Source organism: Hemicordylus capensis, chromosome 4 (assembly GCF_027244095.1).
Source record: "Hemicordylus capensis ecotype Gifberg chromosome 4, rHemCap1.1.pri, whole genome shotgun sequence".
Lineage (NCBI taxonomy): Eukaryota > Metazoa > Chordata > Lepidosauria > Squamata > Cordylidae > Hemicordylus > Hemicordylus capensis.
Window position 1 is genome coordinate 100,268,408 of NC_069660.1, and position 16,874 is coordinate 100,285,281.

The following is a 16,874-nucleotide window of genomic DNA, read 5'->3' on the forward strand; positions in this document are numbered from 1 at the left end:
TTCTCTGTGAAAGCAAGTCAGACATCTGAACTGTCATCGTTTTCTCCTTGGTTCTCAAGGTCAGGTTCTCACCCCACTCTGCACAATTTCAACCCCCATCTTGCCCCTATATAAATGAAAGTAAACTATTACTTTAAAGAGCCATATTTAGTGTTTGTGAATGTGCACTTCTAGCCAGGAAGGGGACTTAGGACAGCCAGCAGAAAGCAATTCATATTTAGTTTTCTAAGAACAGTCAACGCTGTTGCAGTCCAGAAATTCTAGAAGGATCAGAATCTAAAACATGTGTTTCTTGAGTAAATAATTGACCATCACGCACCCGGTGGTTTCTTGGACTTTGTGAGCCTTGATTTGATGCAGCACCCCTTACAGTCTTAAGTAAGAATCCATATTCAGGATTGCTTATTACTGATTAGTTGTTTCTTAGCTAATAAGCAATCTGAATATGCACTCTCACTCTGTAAATTTAAAACGATTGATGGACTCTATAGATTCTAGTTTTTAGAAGGCCATGCAATAGAGGGGTCAACCGACCTTTGTTGAAGACAATGTACTTCAGTGCCAAATAGAAACAAGTTTTAGTTTGCTGTGTAGACCTGTCTAAAGGAGCATCTAGAATTCTGTTTAGATGTGCTGTAGTTGAATAATTCATATTGCAGATCCTGCTCTATCCAGGTTGTTATGTCTAATACATTACAGAGAATGTCCCTTAATATAGGGGAGGGACGGAGAGAGAGAGAGAGAACATCTGTACTCCTGTGTACAATTTAAGTTGATAATGAGAAAATTAATTTTCACACTATTTAAAATTCAATAGTGTGCTAAAACTAAGAAGATGCTAATCTGAATCAAGTGGATGATTAAATTAACTCCTCATATTCATGCCATTATATTTTAAACTGAGTTTTCCACTTAACATTCAGTGCTGAGATAAATATATGAGTGTTGTATATATACAATTGTCAAAGGACACATAGATTTGTCACATACTAGGCAGTATAGAAATGTGATAAAAATAAATAAGTTGATGTGTTATGTGTTCTTCGACATTTTGTAGCAGTATGTGAGATACAAGCTGCATTTTTGCCTCTTTAGGCCACCTCCAGCCTCAGAGGCAAGATATCTCTAAATACCAGTTGCAGAGGAGCAACAGCAGGTGAGAGGGCACACCTTCACCTCTTGCCTGTGGGCTTCTCAGAGGCAACTGGTGGGCCACTGTTTTTCTTACGTACATTCTACAGTTCTGTCATTCTTCAGGATTTAGCTCCCTCCCCAGAATCTCCAGAAACTTAATCTCAAAGTGGATGGGTGGATACATCATGTCTCTAGCGTACCTGCATGTAAATGGGTCCATAGTGCAAAGTTTATAGTGTTTGGAATTCAGACTTCAGCAATTTGTAATAGTGGATAGGAGGACAGGTCTGGACAGTAATATTTAGTATGAGAATTAGTTGTTACAAGTGTATCCCTCTTTTTAGCTATGGAATGTTGAAAGGTATGGGCTTGATTCATCTCTTTTGGTAATCTGGAATAAAATGCATGCAGAACACATTATTACCTACTTTATGTTTGTGGCATGCTTATAGTCAGCATTCTCTGCTTCACTTCCCAGGTTGCTTGGCTGTGCCCCCTACCCATTCACAGGCATGTCCCTATTTTCACTGGTGAAATGTTGGAGGGTATGTGGAAATGATCCTTGTTGGTGACTATCACCACAAAATCAAATTAATGAATATAGAACTCAAGGATGTGATCCTACATATGTGGTGGAGGTGGGCAAACTCACACTGCATGCTTTTGAATACAGTCTCTTAACAGTTGTGTTCTCAAGATGGAGTGGTTTTGTAGCATTTTTTTTTTTTGCATTTCACTAATATTAGTGTTTTATTTATTTCCTTCTCGGAAGCTAAATACATATCACAGACATTATTCTGAATTTGCCAGGCAGAGGAACAATGAAATTCATAATACCTTTAACTGCCCTAAATGTATCTAGGCAAACTCCCCCTTTAAGTAATAGATGAGCTGTTCTTTTCTTGGCAAACAGTTCTGCCTGCTAATCCTAATTATCTACCTCTATTCAAGGAGACACCAGCCTGTATAAAGCACATGGCTGTCGTAAGGTTCTCTGAGGCTTTGTTTACTACTGTCTAAAAGCAAGGCTCCAATCCTGTATGTCCCATTGAGTACACTGGAACTTAATTCTGAGGAAACATGGCTAGGATTGGGCTGCATGGTTCATGTTGTGGGAGAGACAGTCAATGATATCTGGGGGTTTACTCGCTCAGCTCTAGCTCACACTGACTCTTTTCAGGCTCTCCTGGCTGGTGTCAGCATCAGCAAGCATGAACAGTGCATATTATTTCTGACTGTTGTAGGTGAAACAGGGTTCTGGAGTCAAAAATATCTGCCTTTCCTCAGGCCTGGTTCATACAGTTGTTTGAATCTAAGTTTAAGGTGGGTTACCAAGATTAGCATGATTGGGTGAACCCAACCCACACCAAGGTGGAAATCTCAGATTCATATCGGGTCATAAACCACCTTGGCATGGGTTCACCCAATCCTCCTAATGTTGTTAAGCCACTTTAAACCTGGATTGTATAAACTAGGTCTCAGGGTAGTTCTCATGTTTGCAATTGGCAGGTGCCAGTACTCTTGCCTGTATATTTGGGTGGGTCTTTCATGTGCCGAAGTAGCCATTGGATGCAAAATTCAAAGTCCATAGGACTGAAGCCTAATTTTGTTTTTCTATATACATTTTGATCGCACGTTATTCTCTCAAAGCTGTTTACAAAGGATAAAATAACAACATGACATGTAAAAATTACAAGAACAAATTAAAAACAGTGGCTGACATCCAGTGCAATATAAGAAGGGCAGAGCAATAGCTTTACCCTTGCAGTGAGGTCTGCTCTGAGCTCAGTTGAAGGCTTGTTGAGCAGCATAGCTTGTGCACAGTGGGAGGGGAAGTGATTTTTGCTGCTCTCCCCTCCTTTTAAAAGTGGCCTTTGGCTTCTAGGAATATGTCCCTCAGCCAGTATATTTTAAAAGGCAGCAGAATGCACTCAAATGAACAACCTGAAACCCAGAAGTTTTTAACAATAATTTAAACTTGAAATTACCCTGTTCTCGGGTGATGGAAAAATTCACCATCACCAGTGGTGGCACCTGAGTAAACAATTCTGCAGATTGTCTTAATTTGTGGCACGGGGTGGCACCTAGGTTGAGTTACAGGTGATTCTATGCAAATGGCTTGCAAGGCCCACTACTCAGGCTTCCCAGTGACACAGATATATGTAGATGAGTGGATTCAAGTTATCGACTTCTCAAAAATAGTTTATGGAAGGCTGATATGAATAATTTTGCCTGTTCCTGAACTGAGATGGTATCAGTTATTTTCATTCTTTCCGTTTTGCAGTTACAGACATTTAATACTGCAGAATCCTGCAAAGACGTTCAGGGCTTGACGAATGGTGTTGCCATGGCACAGGTACTTCATGAAATGTAAGTTAATTTAAAAGGTATGTCTTAAAGCACTTTGATTTCTTATCTTATCTAAATTTCATATATAATCTTTCGGTGAGAGCCAGAAGTTATAAAGTGCTGCACTTCTGTGGGAGAGCACATGCTTTGCTGCAGACTGTCCCAGTTTCAATCTCCAGTGACTCCAGTTCTGCTACTCTCTTATAGCAGAGCTGTGATAGATCTTCCTCTGACTGAAATCCTGGAGAGCATCTGCAGTATAAGCAGACGGTATAGGGCTAGATAGACCAATGGCCTGCCTCAGGAACATGCTTCTTCATATGAAAGCTTCTGATACGTGATTACAAGAAGAGAATGAGGATACTCCCACGATCCCTGGAAAGCGGGCTAAGGGAGCTTAGCCCACTTTCCAGAGATTGTGGGAACCACCGGGCTTGCATGCAAGCCTGATGTTCCCAAGGCGGCTAGCCCGCCTAATCCCCCCTCCCCTTAAATGAGGTTAACAGAACGAGAGCTCCGTTAACCTCATTGTTTTGCTTGTGTGTTGCCACGGCGCATGACGACACATGAGTAGACCCCCGGCCTGGAGGCTGCAAGCAACCTCCCAGGCTCGGGGGTCTCTCCAGCACTTGCTCAGAGCATCCTGGAACTTCCAGGGGCCATGCGGCCCCCAATCCCTGCAGCCCCCGCCAGCTCCATGACAGAGCCGGCAGCCGTGTGGGAGGCCAATCCGGCCGCCCAGGGCTGCCATTTGATCATCTGCGGGGAGAGTGGGCTAAGCAGAACCGAACAATCCGTGAGAAGAGCTTCTTAGTCTTATTCTGCAATAGCAGTTTATATTGTTTAGAATTTATGTATCACTTTTCAGTAAAGTTATTGGAGGCTTGCACATCAAAAGAAGGTGGTCCCCTGTCCCATGGGAGCTCATCATCTGGGGGGGAAACCACAGCAACAGCCACGGGAAGGGACATTCTGCTGGGCTTTAATACAACTAAATTAACCACTTTCAAGGTGCCTCTTTGACTTGTTTTCAAGGGTTATAGTCACATTCAGAAGCCTGCATGTTTGGTCCGTTACCCTGCAGTAAACCAGTTGTGCTAAGAGACTCTTCTTTGTGGCTTTCAGTTTCTTTATATGAACCTTAAAAAAAACAAAAACCTATGTGCCTTGTGAAAATCATTCTTGGGAGACATGAAAAAATGTGGCTTGACCTGTTACTAGACATCAACTCCCTACTGCTAGCACCAGCATTGTCAAAATTATGACTGAAGAACCTGATATAGAAAAATATATATAATACTCCTGTATTCTTTTTGGCTGCTTGCTGCTGCCTATTTTCAAGCATTTCTCACAACTGTAAAAGTGAGAAGCCTTAATTAAGATCCTTGCAAAAGATACCCTCAGATTGAGGACATATTTGTGGACAATGAGTTGTGTTGACAGGCACCTTCAAATCCGTTTGCCAGGTCACCAGTAGTGAGTGCCTCCAGATCTCTAGTGAGCAAGGCACCAGATAGAACTCATTTCCACTGCCGTTTTTGAGGAGATAAGAAATGACAGAAATGCTTTCTAAGGAATAGGAGAGGGCTCCCATTGTTTCATACCATCTCCATATTTCAGTGTAACTGAAGGACAACCCACTTCTCTCCTAAGCCCTCTGCCTGTGTGCCTGAAAAGGATCTGAGGGTAGAGAGAGGATTGGTGGCGACCACAAATAATGGCTTTAGTTTTTAGTTTTTATAATTCTCAATTTTTAGCTTTAATTTTTTTAAAAATCTGCAGCTTAAGACTGATTGTGGTTTTTAACCTGACTTTTAACTTGTTTATTTAATTTGGCTGATTTTATTGTATCTATTTTATTATTGTAAGCTGCCCCAAGCAGTAATGTACTAGAGGGGCGGTGTATAAATATTTTAAATAATAATAATAATGGCTGGCTAGTAAGCAAAGTCTAAATTTGTAGATCCCTGTGTGGTGATGCAGTTGTATTTAAGGATTGGTATTACATAATTTAATTTAATTAACAATTAAATAAAATATCAGAGGGCTATGTGCATGTGTGTGAGAGAGGGAGGGGTGGTCTGAAGACCAATACGCTCCTCTCGTAACTCCTTCTTTGGGCTATTTACAGTTTAATACGATACATGATTCTCTGTAGCAGTAGTGTATTAAATACCTTGGAGGGCAAAATAAAAGAGCATACCAAATGTAAAGTTATGTAGATACTTCAATTGGATAAATCCATGTATGTGAAGCTTTAATATACTTTGCTTGACAAACCCTCTTTGCCTGATTTCCTTTGTAATAGAAACAGGACTGGGATCAGTTGTGAACTTTACAAAAACTACTAATTTATAATAAATTTTAATTTCGTTCTAGTGATGCTGCCTGGTTTGATGAAGCATGGCTAAGTCGTATTAAAGAAGATGTTGGTGACAACTGGAGAATAAAGGTAATGAAAAATCTTTCTACACAGAATGAACACAAGAACAGCCCTGTTGGATCAAGCCCAAGGCCTATGTAGTCCACTACCTGTTACACACAATGGCCCACCAGATGCCTCTGGGAAGCCCACAGACAATAGTTGAGGACATGCCTTCTCCCCTACAGTTGCTCCCCTGCAACTGGTCTGAGGCTGGAGGTGGCCTATAGCCATCAGACTAGTAGCCATTGATAGACCTGTCCTCCATGGATTTTTCTAAACCCCTCTTAAAGCCTTCTAGGCTGCTGGCAGTCATCACATCTTGTGGCAGAGAATTCCACAAGCTGATTATGCGTTGTGTGGAAAATTACTTACTTTTGTTGGTCCTAAATTTCTTGGCCAGGTCACCAGTAGTGATCACACCTGGTTCTAATGTTATAAGAAGAGGATAAAAACCTCTCTCTCTCTCCACACCATGCATGATTTTATAGACCTCTATCATGTCTCCCCTCGTGAGATTTCAGGGTTAAAAACACTATAAATTAACAAATCTGACATGATCGTAAGCAGTTTAGACTGAAATCCTTAATATACTAGGAATCCTTATTCCTTACTAGGGAATAAGCCCCAATTGAATACTGTGGGTCTGAGTAAATATGCATGGAACTATTTATTTCTGAGAAATATTTATTTCTGAGTAAATATGCATGGAACTGTGTCTGTCTAGTAATGTTAACTTTAGAGCACAGGTTGGCTAGATCAAGGTACTTTAAAAAAAAAACAAAAAAACATTTATATCCCGCTCTTCCTCCACGGAGCCCAGAGCGGTGTACTACATACTTGAGTTTCTCTTTCACAACAACCCTGTGAAGTAGGTTAGGCTGAGAGAGAAGTGACTGGCCCAGAGTCACCCAGCTAGTTTTTTTTAATGGCTGAATGGGGATTTGAACTCGGGTCTCCCCGGTCCTAGTCCAGCACTCTAACCACTATACCACACTGGCTCTCCACTGTAAGACTTGCTTATAACCTTGGGGAGGGGAGGGGAAGATATAAGGAAGTAAAGGTAAGGTAAAGTGGAGTTGGTGTCGACTCCTGGAGCCCACAGAGCCCTGTGGTTGTCTTTGGTAGAATACAGGAGGGGTTTCCCATTGCCATCTCCCGTGCAGTAAGAGATGATGCCTTTCAGCATCTTCCTATATCGCTACTGCCCAATATAGGTGTTGCACATAGTCTGGGAAACATACCAGCAGGGATTTAAACTGGCAACCACTGGATTGCTAGTGAAGTTATTTCCCCTCTGCACCATTAGGTACATTAGGAAGTACCAAACTGAAAAGTCAGTTGCCTGCCTACTGACTGGACCTCCTGGTTATTTTTGATGACATGACTTTCTTACATTAAGAGTGGTAACAGTCTGTTGGCTGCCCGATGCCTATACAAGACATGAATAAATCTAGGACTATTAATGTAGTGATTTGGGAGCAGTCTCTTCCTTCCTCAAAAATAAAGTAAAAACAAAAGCAGAAGTCCAACTCTTTCAAATTAGGATTGGTTTATAGATATATCTATTTCTTAAAAATCTTTTAAAAAAGCCCTCCTCCCCTCTTCCTACCCAAAGAAAAAGAAATAAGCTATTCTGTTTGTTTACTCGTTATTGCAGATAGGCTGATGGGCCAGGCTGAGATTTAAAACCATATTGCAAGACCTGTCACAATGCTACATCTATTGTTATTGTCTCCATATTGAATGTTGAGGTGGGGGGTTTCAGATGTCCACATTATGTGCTGTTCATCACCCTTTCAAACCACCAACTTAGTGCTCAGTTGAAAGCGATGTGCTTGCTCTCCATTTATATACATTCAGATATGTGTTCTAACCAAGTAAAATTGAGACCTAAGTAGAACTGCTCTGGGCTCCTTGGAGGAAAAGCAGGATATAAATTTAAGTAAATAAATAAAATAAAATAAACTGGAAAACAGGGTGCATGTGTTACTCTAGTCTTTCTATGGCCCACTGAATACATCCATGGGAATCTATAGCATTCTAGCCATTCTTTTTTGTACATGCTGTCTTTGTACACCACCAGATGGCCATACTATTATTTACATTCTGACCAATCATTTAAACAAAAAAAAATTTCAGTTCACAAGTCCTCTGTTATCCAGGGACTGGCTTTCTGTAATGTGTTTAATGTAACTGATTTATGAAACAAAGTGGAACTTTTTAAAAGCAAGAGTTATCAAAATAGCTGAGTGTATAAACAAGTCCCTGACAGTTGCTTCTACCCCATCACCTTTCTGTCACATCCTTTTAATTTATAATTAATGGGGGGAAACCCTAGAAAGGGAAGGACTGAGCCGATGCAGGCCTGCAGCCGGCTCGCTGCTGCTAGCCCCGCCTCCGAAATGGAGCCGGGCCAATGGGAGCAAGCTCCCAGTGCCATGTGCTCCTGGAGGTGGGGGCTGAGGGCAAACAAGCCGCACAGCCTAGAGAGGCTGTGATAGGCTGGCTTCTGGTGAATCAAAAGCTCTCATTCACCATGATTATCTGCAACCATCTGTGGAATGATGTTGCTCAATCCCTGAACATCTCTTCTTTATGATGAAATATAGACATTGCACTGGAAAACTAGTTGTGTATTATAGCAGTAAGAATTGTATGGGACTTCTTGTGAACCCCCTCCACCCCAAAACACAAACATTTTTACTGTGAATTTTTTTGTCTTCAGGGCATTGTAACTAAGCTAGAGAGGGAATATTCTTCTCAAATCTTGGGGCCATTTTCACTTAAAAGCAGCTGCCGGAATGGGGAATTTGATCAAAGCAGTGGTGCTAGGAAGGCAGAGACTAACCCCACCCCCCAGTGCCATTTTCCTGATCTAAATCCTGCCATCCCTGAACTTCTATTGAACCCAGAGAGGAACAGGAGGAAGAGAAGCAACTTTTTTCTGCCACAAGACTCATTAGTAGTTTTGGGCAGAAAGATTTAGAGGCTCTCCACACAAGTAGTGTGGAGAGCTGAGGAGGGTTTGGCAGAGAGAGTGGGCTTGGCTTTTTCTTCCTGCAGAGGATCATGCCACTAGCCCTAGGTGGCCAGATTGGCCGCCCATATGATAACCGACTCCGTCATGATCCGGGAAATGGGGTTAGCATTTAATGGGTGTACTTAGAGAGGTTTGCTGCCAGGAGCCCTGCGGCTCCTGTTGTAGCACATGGCCACTGGAAAGCGGGCTGGGCTCCCTTAGAGGCTATTCTCACAACCTCTGGAAAGCCGGCTAAGAGTAGGAAAATGACATAGGGAGGGGGAAGAGTTAACACCCCTTTCCTTGCATCGTAGCTCCCGTCCAACTGGGTAGAGATAAGGCTGCTTTTGAGTAAAAAAGAAAACATGGGGAGCTTGGGTCATATCTCTCCTGTGTTGCATGTAGTTTGGCCCAGCTTTTGACAGAGGGTGAGAAACGAGAGGGTGAAAAATGCACAAGTGAGAGGAGGAATTATTTGCTCTGAGAACGTGAACAATCTGAAAAACGTTTTATTTAGATTTATAATATGATAAATATGAGAGGAGATCTTTCTTTTCCAAGGTGGGAAAGGCAATTGAAGCCCACTTTTTCCACTGGCATGGAGGAGTTGTCCTGCATTTCTCTTCTTTCTGGAAATTTTGCTGTGTGCTGGGACTTAACAGGTTTTATTGTAATAGTATTTGCTTTATGTAGTACATTGCACTGTGCTGCTGATACTGTATTGTGTACATATGTCATACTGATCCAATAAAGGCTATGTGAGAAATCTAATGCTAAAGTTCAAATTTAAGCAAATTTCTAGAAGGTGGATTCTCAGTCATAACCAATATTTTCCATTAAACATTTTTTAGGCCAGCAATTTAAAGAAGGTTCTTCAAGGAATTATGGATTATTATCACGAGGTATGGCTAAAAAGCAGCAGCTTTGTTAAAATATAAAATATGTTTACACCTAAGCCAAAGCCTGTACTTCATTCCATATAGTAGCTGGTAGTTTTTGATGAAATATTTCTGTGTGGATAAAGTTTCTTGCATTGCATTGTGTGTACAAAACTTATTTGTGTCTGCGGTTGCTCATATGTTCTGTGACTAACTGGAAGGTCATCTTGACTCGGCACTCTATGAACTCAATCTGTCTAATCGATTATTATTTTAATAGAAGATAAGTTTATCTGCAAGGAAAGGATTCTAGGGGATAAAGTGCTTGCTTTGCCTCTTTGCATGCTTGTTTGTATTGTTTTGAAATTGTATAACATTGTTCTAGGGCTGTGTGTGTTGCTATGTTTAGATAATGCAGAAATACAAATACCAAAATTTGCTAATGAAGAGCTACATACAAAGACACTTCTGCTTTCTGTTTCTTCCTCAGCAGCTCCCTCTACCTAACCCTTCTTTTCCACATGCACTGCTGTATCTCCAGCAATATTATGAGCATCAAGCTCAGTCTAATGCCATGGGTCCATTGCCATGATGATTGCTAGGCCTTAGCTAGATCGGACTTTAAATATGTCATTTCCCCATTCCCCCACCTCCCGCTTTCTTCTTGTAAATAACAGCTGCAGCTCCCACTCCCCAATCTAGATTGAGATGATAGCATGGAAGGTTTAACACTTCCCACCTCACACTGTAGTCTTGATTGAAAATGGCCAGATCCAGAAGTGCTCTCTGCCCTGGAAGGAAAGGTGATGTGCAAATGGCAGCTCTCCTCCCTGGCTTTCTCAACGTCACTATTGCCTGGGTGCTTCCCTGTTTGACCCCTGTCACTAACTGAAGACAAATCATGTGGTAACTGATGTGGTTCAGTTTCCATTCTTTTTGTATTTCTAGGTTTTCAGTTTTTTCTAAACTTGTTGAAGTGTACAGGTGTAGCAGTGCCTATATAGTTAAGATGAGGTATAAAGCTGCATTCCATTGTTATAAGCCCTGAACATTCTGTTGGTCATAATAGTTAAGGTAACCACCTTAGCCTACAAGTGTGAAAACTGCATGAGTGAAAATTGTAAGCAACATAACAGTAATTTAAAACCAAAAGTTGTTTGATGTGTATATATACTTACTACTATGCTAGTATATTTTAGTAGATATTTGCATATATGTATGCACCACAAGAAAATGTCAGTTTTTACAAAAACCACTCTAACTTCTCCGACTTCTTCCCATGTTTGCAGTATTCCTAACAAATGCGAGTCTTTATGGACTATTTTTTAAAATTGTCATTATAAACCCAGATATTCTTTTGTTTATATTCTACAGTTTTTGGGTCAGCAGATTTCAGAAGATCTCCTTCCTGATTTAAACCGGATATCTGAACATTCCGATCTGGTGGAGCTGGGCAGGTTACTGCAGCTTATTTTAGGCTGTGCTGTCAATTGTGAAAAGAAACAAGGTACAATATGCTCACAGTGAAATGGTTTCTGTGTGCATCAGAAACTGCCCTTGTATTTTTATAGATGATAGTGACTATCTCAGAGAGAAGATTATATAGTATAGGATTGCGCAACTTTGGCCCTCCTGCAGATGTTGGGCTACAACTCCTCATCTCTGTTTTCCACTGTGACTGGGGTTGGGAGTTGTAGTCCTCTGGCAGTTGGCGGGCCAAAGCTATGCAGCCCCGGTTTAATGAAAATAGTTTGCATTGATGAAGCTGAACATATTCAATCCTTCTTTTTATGTGATGTAGCATAAGTGTGTATTAACAGTTTTCGAATAGTACCGTAATTTGAAAACTTAAATCTGCATTTGAGTTACTAGGCATTTTGTAAATCCCATGGTTACTGGAATAGCTGGCATCAGTGGCAGCTTGTCTATAGCTGCTTGACTTGCAATGTGCTGCCCTGTCGCATCCTTGCAAGCCCAATATATTGAGTGCCCTGCTTCGCTGGCACCGGCACCCAATTCACTGCTCTTCCCCACCCCCTGAGCCGGGAGCCCAACACTGATTGTGACCCTTCTTCCCCTTGCTGACTTCTTTGTCAGCATTCTGTGTCTGCCAACCAGTGCTGTGGCTTGCTGTAGCAGGCAAAAAAGTACCCATCTCCATCAGCTGACCTGTCTCTTGCCGACACCTCTATGTCAACTCTTCCCTACCCTCACCCAGTTTCCTCTCTATTTTTTTTCCATCTCTGTGCAGAATGAGTTCTTTGTTCTGGTCGGCAGTATCAAGGCAGATGCACATGCATTCAGAGTGGGGCCTTCCCAAGTCAGCCAGAGCGGGATCTAAAATTAACTGAGGATTCATTAAAAATGTGTGAGTGTGCACATGTGCGCACACCTTAGAGGGAACACTGCCCCTACCTCCACAATGTGACCGTGTTTGTTTCCTCTATTTTGGGAGGAGAAGAAGTGGATAGGTTTGGTGGGTGAGAAGAGAGAGAGAGCTGGAACACTGCTCTGTTGGCAGTGAGAAACAAACTAGCTGGCAAAGGTGGAGTGTCTGCTGCAGCAAAGTGGCACACTGTACAGAGTGCGCCACCGAGGGGAAGAAAGGCACTGACCAGCACTGGGCTTCCAGCACCAGGGGGAGCAAGTCTGGTGGCTGCAGGATGGGGCCAGCAAGGGAGAAAAACCCAAACATTGGAAGACGGCCATGAAAAAGTGGGGGGCAGCAGGCAGGCGACACCCAGGGGTTGGGCAACCCACACTGCCCCATGCTGAACTCACTTTCTGAGACTCGGCGTATATTTTAAAACTATAATATGATTGTTGGCGTTAAGGTATGCATTTCAAAATATGTGCCTCATGATATGTAGTAACTCTCGTTTTCGAACCAACTACTACTGATATTTATATTTATATACCACTCTTCAACCAAAGTTAACAAGGCGGTTTACATAGAAAAATAAAAACTACATAAATAAGTTGGTTCCCTGTCCCCAAAGGGCTCACACACTAAAAAGAAACAGAAGGGAGATACCAGCAACAGCCACTGGAGGGATGATATGCTGCAGTTGGAGAAGGCCAGTTGCTCTACCCCTGCTAAATATAAGAGAACTTTAAAAGGTGTCTTTTTGCCCAGTTAGCCAAGGGCAACCTCTCATTGTGAAATCTATACTCCAAACTGCATTTACTTAGAAGAGTACTTCTTGGGTGTTTCAGAGTTAGGACTGAAGATGAAAATAGAGTTAGTAGTTGTCGGTATGTTTGATGACTTGTCCCTACATTAGTGGCACAGAAAAACAGTTTTGATAATGGCAAAATTTTTATTACTAGATAGCTATACCCATAACCCCAGCCACAAGATGGAGTACTTGCATTGCAGAGGGAATGAATTAAGGCTGTGACTCTAGAAATATAGCCTCCAATATTAGTAATGACATTTAGGCTGCAATTCTATGCATACTTTCCTGGGAGTAAGCCTCATTGAATAAACTGGAACCAATTTCTGAATAACCATGCATAGGTTTGTACTGTTAATCTACCGTGGTACTTTCCCCATATTTAACGCTCCATAGTCTATAGAGGTTTAAAAGATCTGTTCTAAAATATATTACAGGTGGCCCTCAATATCCATGGTTTCAGCACTCGTGGTTTTGTGTATCTGCGGTCGGACAATCTGTATTCAACCTTGTTATCCACAGTATGCAACTTCACATATCGCCGCTTTTCAGCAGCCAGTTCTGCTCTTACATGGTCGTGATCCTGGGTTGTGAGGAAAGTTTGGAGGAGAACAGTGGAGTGCTGTGGTCTGCCTGTTTAGAGTTCTTTGTGCTTCTAAAAGCCATTTGAGGCAGCATTTGGTATCCTTAGGGAGCCACTGCAAGCCGTCAGAAGCCATTGCTCTGAGGCTTTTTGGAACCATTTCTATGGAGCTTTTGGAGGCCTTTTGGAACCATTTCTATGGAGCCTTTGAGAGCCTTTTTTGAGACAGTCCTGTGGAGCTTCTTGGAACCATTTTCTGCAGCCTTTTGCAGCATTGTGCTGCACTTTTAAGATGCTAATGATCACTTCTTAAAATTTAATTTGGATAAAATTTTATTTTTTTTACTAAAACTGCAAATGTTTTAATTTGGATATTTTTAATTTTCTTTAATTTTGAGAATTACAGTACTGTATTTAATTTAAATAGCAATTAAAATTGATTTAAATTAAAAATTGATTGTAATTATCCATTGCAAATTGATTCTCTTCTCACTACTTGGTTCTCTGCACTCCTCTGTGTGTGTTTACTTGGACTGAATTTTGTGCTGCCTCTTGGGCCAACCTACCAACCAATCAATCAAGCCAAGGGTATTGTGCTGCTAAGTGCTAGACTTCAATATTGGGGCAAGGAAATGTCATGATTGTGCTTTACTGGAGCAGCTGGGGGGCACTGATAGAGGAGCAGGAGAGCTGAGGGTGCCAAGATTCAGTGCTGTGCTCCATTCTTATTTCTGCTTTTACCCTGTCTTTTCAGTGATGGGGTTTTGTTTTTTGTTTTTGGTCATTTTGCTGGACTCCAGAACCTAACCCTCCTAATTCCCATTGACTTAAGGTTTCATTATCCACAGTATTGTTATCCATGGATGTAGGGCAGAATGGAACCCCTGTGAACAACAAGGGCCACCTGTACTTAAGTCGGGTTTATTCTAGAATAGTGTTTCCCAGCTAGTGTGTCATGACACACTCAGCAGAGAGTGAATGAAGGAAGATAGCAGTGGAAGCTGGTGTGAGAATTATGAGAGACTTGTGATAGAAAGGTCTGGCGAGTAAAGGAGAAGGAAAATGGAATGAATGAAGGAGAGAATCCAGAGGAAAAGAAAGTAAGATGGAAAGTAAGAAAGCAAAGCAATAGCAATGGATGCCAAATGATAGAGAAGGGAGAATGCAAGCTGGAAGCACTGAGCAGCTTTGTGGTTTTTGCTGTGTTCCAAGACAATATCTGGTGTTTCTCGGCTGGTGTAGGAGGTCACCCAAGCTTGGGATTGCATCCCCCCCACATGCTCCAAAAGGCAGGAAGTAGTCATACTTGAAGATCCTTAACCCAGTGCATGTGGGCGGATCTCCTCAGTTCTACTTCCTGCCTTTGCTCCAGAAGGCTCGCATTACAGCTCGCTGGCTTTGGCCTAGTTAACTAGGCCTCTTCTTTTCTTCTGCTTATATTCCTATTGTTTTTGACTATTTCCAATCTATTCTTCACCTGGTATTCTACTACTATTAGTTCTCTCTAGTTACTAAAGAAAATAATAATAATAATAATTTTAAATTAAAAAAAAAATCATATCTGTTCTTCTACTGTCCTTTCTGTTATTCGTTACCTCTCCTCACCTCTTGCCGACCTTTTGGCCGATGTCCGCTAAAAAGACCTTCGGACTCCTGGCTATTAGGGAGAGATCCGCCCATCAGCGCCTGTTCCCGCCAAAAACTCGGGACTGCGCAAATCCTGTAAGGAAAATGGCAGATGTATCAGATGACCTTGCTGGCGCCTGTAGGCCACAGCGGTCCTTTCTGTTGCCAGATACCGGTGAGGAGACTGGGCGCAATCCATGCCACCAGCAATCCACCGAAGCAGGACGCAGGTGGCGGCACCAGAATCGGAGGCTTCCTGACAAGGAGGCCCCGTTGGTGGCCAGATACCGGTGAGGAGACTGGGCGCAATCCATGCCACCAGCAATCCACCGAAGCAGGACGCAGGTGGCGGCACCAGAATCGGAGGCTTCCTGACAAGGAGGCCCCGTTGGTGGCCAGATACCGGTGAGGAGACTGGGCGCAATTCATGCCACCAGCAATCCACCGTAGCAGGACACAAGTGGTGGCACCAGAATCGGAGGCTTCCCTACAAGGAGGCCCCGTTGGTGAGAGAGCTTTCGCCCGGCAGCGCGAGCAAGGTAAGCCTGTGATGTTTGGCCTCGCCCCCCCCCCCAACTCCTTTCCCTAGCAGTTGGGCGTGCAGGAGGAGGACTGCCTCAGCGAGTATTGGGGCCACGCTGAAAGGAACGTCAGCAGGAGTGGCCGCCCCAGAGCCTGTCGGAATCAGACGGGGAAGACGTGCAGGATGATGAGGCAGGCGGTGCTGAGCCCGTGGATGGGGCGTCGGAGCACCCAGAAGGCCATGAACAGCTCCCCCCGGTAAGATCGGGACTTGCTCGGGGGGGGAGGAGGTGAGTGCAGATGCCCCCTATGTGGCCCCTCCCTCAGGGCCTACAGGGAATGTGGGGGTTCCCCCTGATGCTGCCACTGCAAAGGGCTGGATTCAGGAGGCCGTTCAGGTCTCACTGGCAGCGGCGCTTAAAGCGCGGAAGCCTGCAAGGCATTGCAAGGCAGGCTGTGATCCATGTGTCGCTCTCAGACTCTCAGGAGGAGATGGTGCCCGCTAAGCAGCCCAGGGTGGCTATACGCCAGGACTCTGTGCCCTTGCGTAGAGGGAGGTCTTCAGATGAGTCTGGAGAGGACTCCCCAGATCTATTGTGACCCAGGGTCAGTGGGTCAGAGACATTGCTGGGCAACCCAGACAAGGGGCCCTCCTCCTCGGAAGAGGGGGAGATGATTGAGGACTCTGCTGCAAACTTACACAGTCAGAGGCTCTCTCTTATGGTGGATTTTCAGCCACTAATTAATCAGGCTATTGCTGCGCTTGATCTGTAGCCAGTTACAGAGGAACAGATCTCTCCTGTGTCCAAGGGCTCCTTGGTGCTGCCTAAGGCTAAGGTACCGCAGATTAAATCAGTGATACCTGAGGGCTTTACTAAGACCATCAAGGAGGAATGGGCAGCTATTGCGACTCCCAAAGCGTATGTTGACATTGGCTAGCAAATTGTACAACTTTGAGGAGGAGACTCTGGACTTGCTGAAGGTGCCACTTACGGTTGCTCACTTCGGGGCCCTACTTAGTAGCACAGTGGTACCCAAGGATGGGGACTCCTCTTCTAAGGAGCCAGAAAACAGAAAAGCAGAATCAGCACTGCGCAGTGCCCACGAGGCTTGAGCAGTGGCCATCAGAGCTGACACCACTGTGTCCTTGGTGTCTAGAGCA

At 43.3% G+C, this 16,874-nt stretch overlaps 1 protein-coding gene across 5 annotated transcripts in view; it reads left to right on the forward strand.

Annotated features, from left to right (window-relative positions):
- Positions 1–16,874, forward strand: part of HOOK1 (hook microtubule tethering protein 1) — a 58,057-nt gene that overhangs the window by 7,499 nt on the left and 33,684 nt on the right. For 4 of the 5 annotated variants that reach the window (XM_053249271.1, XM_053249276.1, XM_053249275.1 and 1 more), the window contains 4 exons: positions 3,419–3,504; positions 5,863–5,935; positions 9,779–9,829; positions 11,180–11,312. In XM_053249271.1, coding sequence (XP_053105246.1) covers positions 3,419–3,504; positions 5,863–5,935; positions 9,779–9,829; positions 11,180–11,312 — 343 coding nt within the window. Of the gene's footprint in view, positions 1–3,418; positions 3,522–5,862; positions 5,936–9,778; positions 9,830–11,179; positions 11,313–16,874 lie in introns of those variants that run through there. The other variant, XM_053249277.1, reaches the window with a different exon arrangement.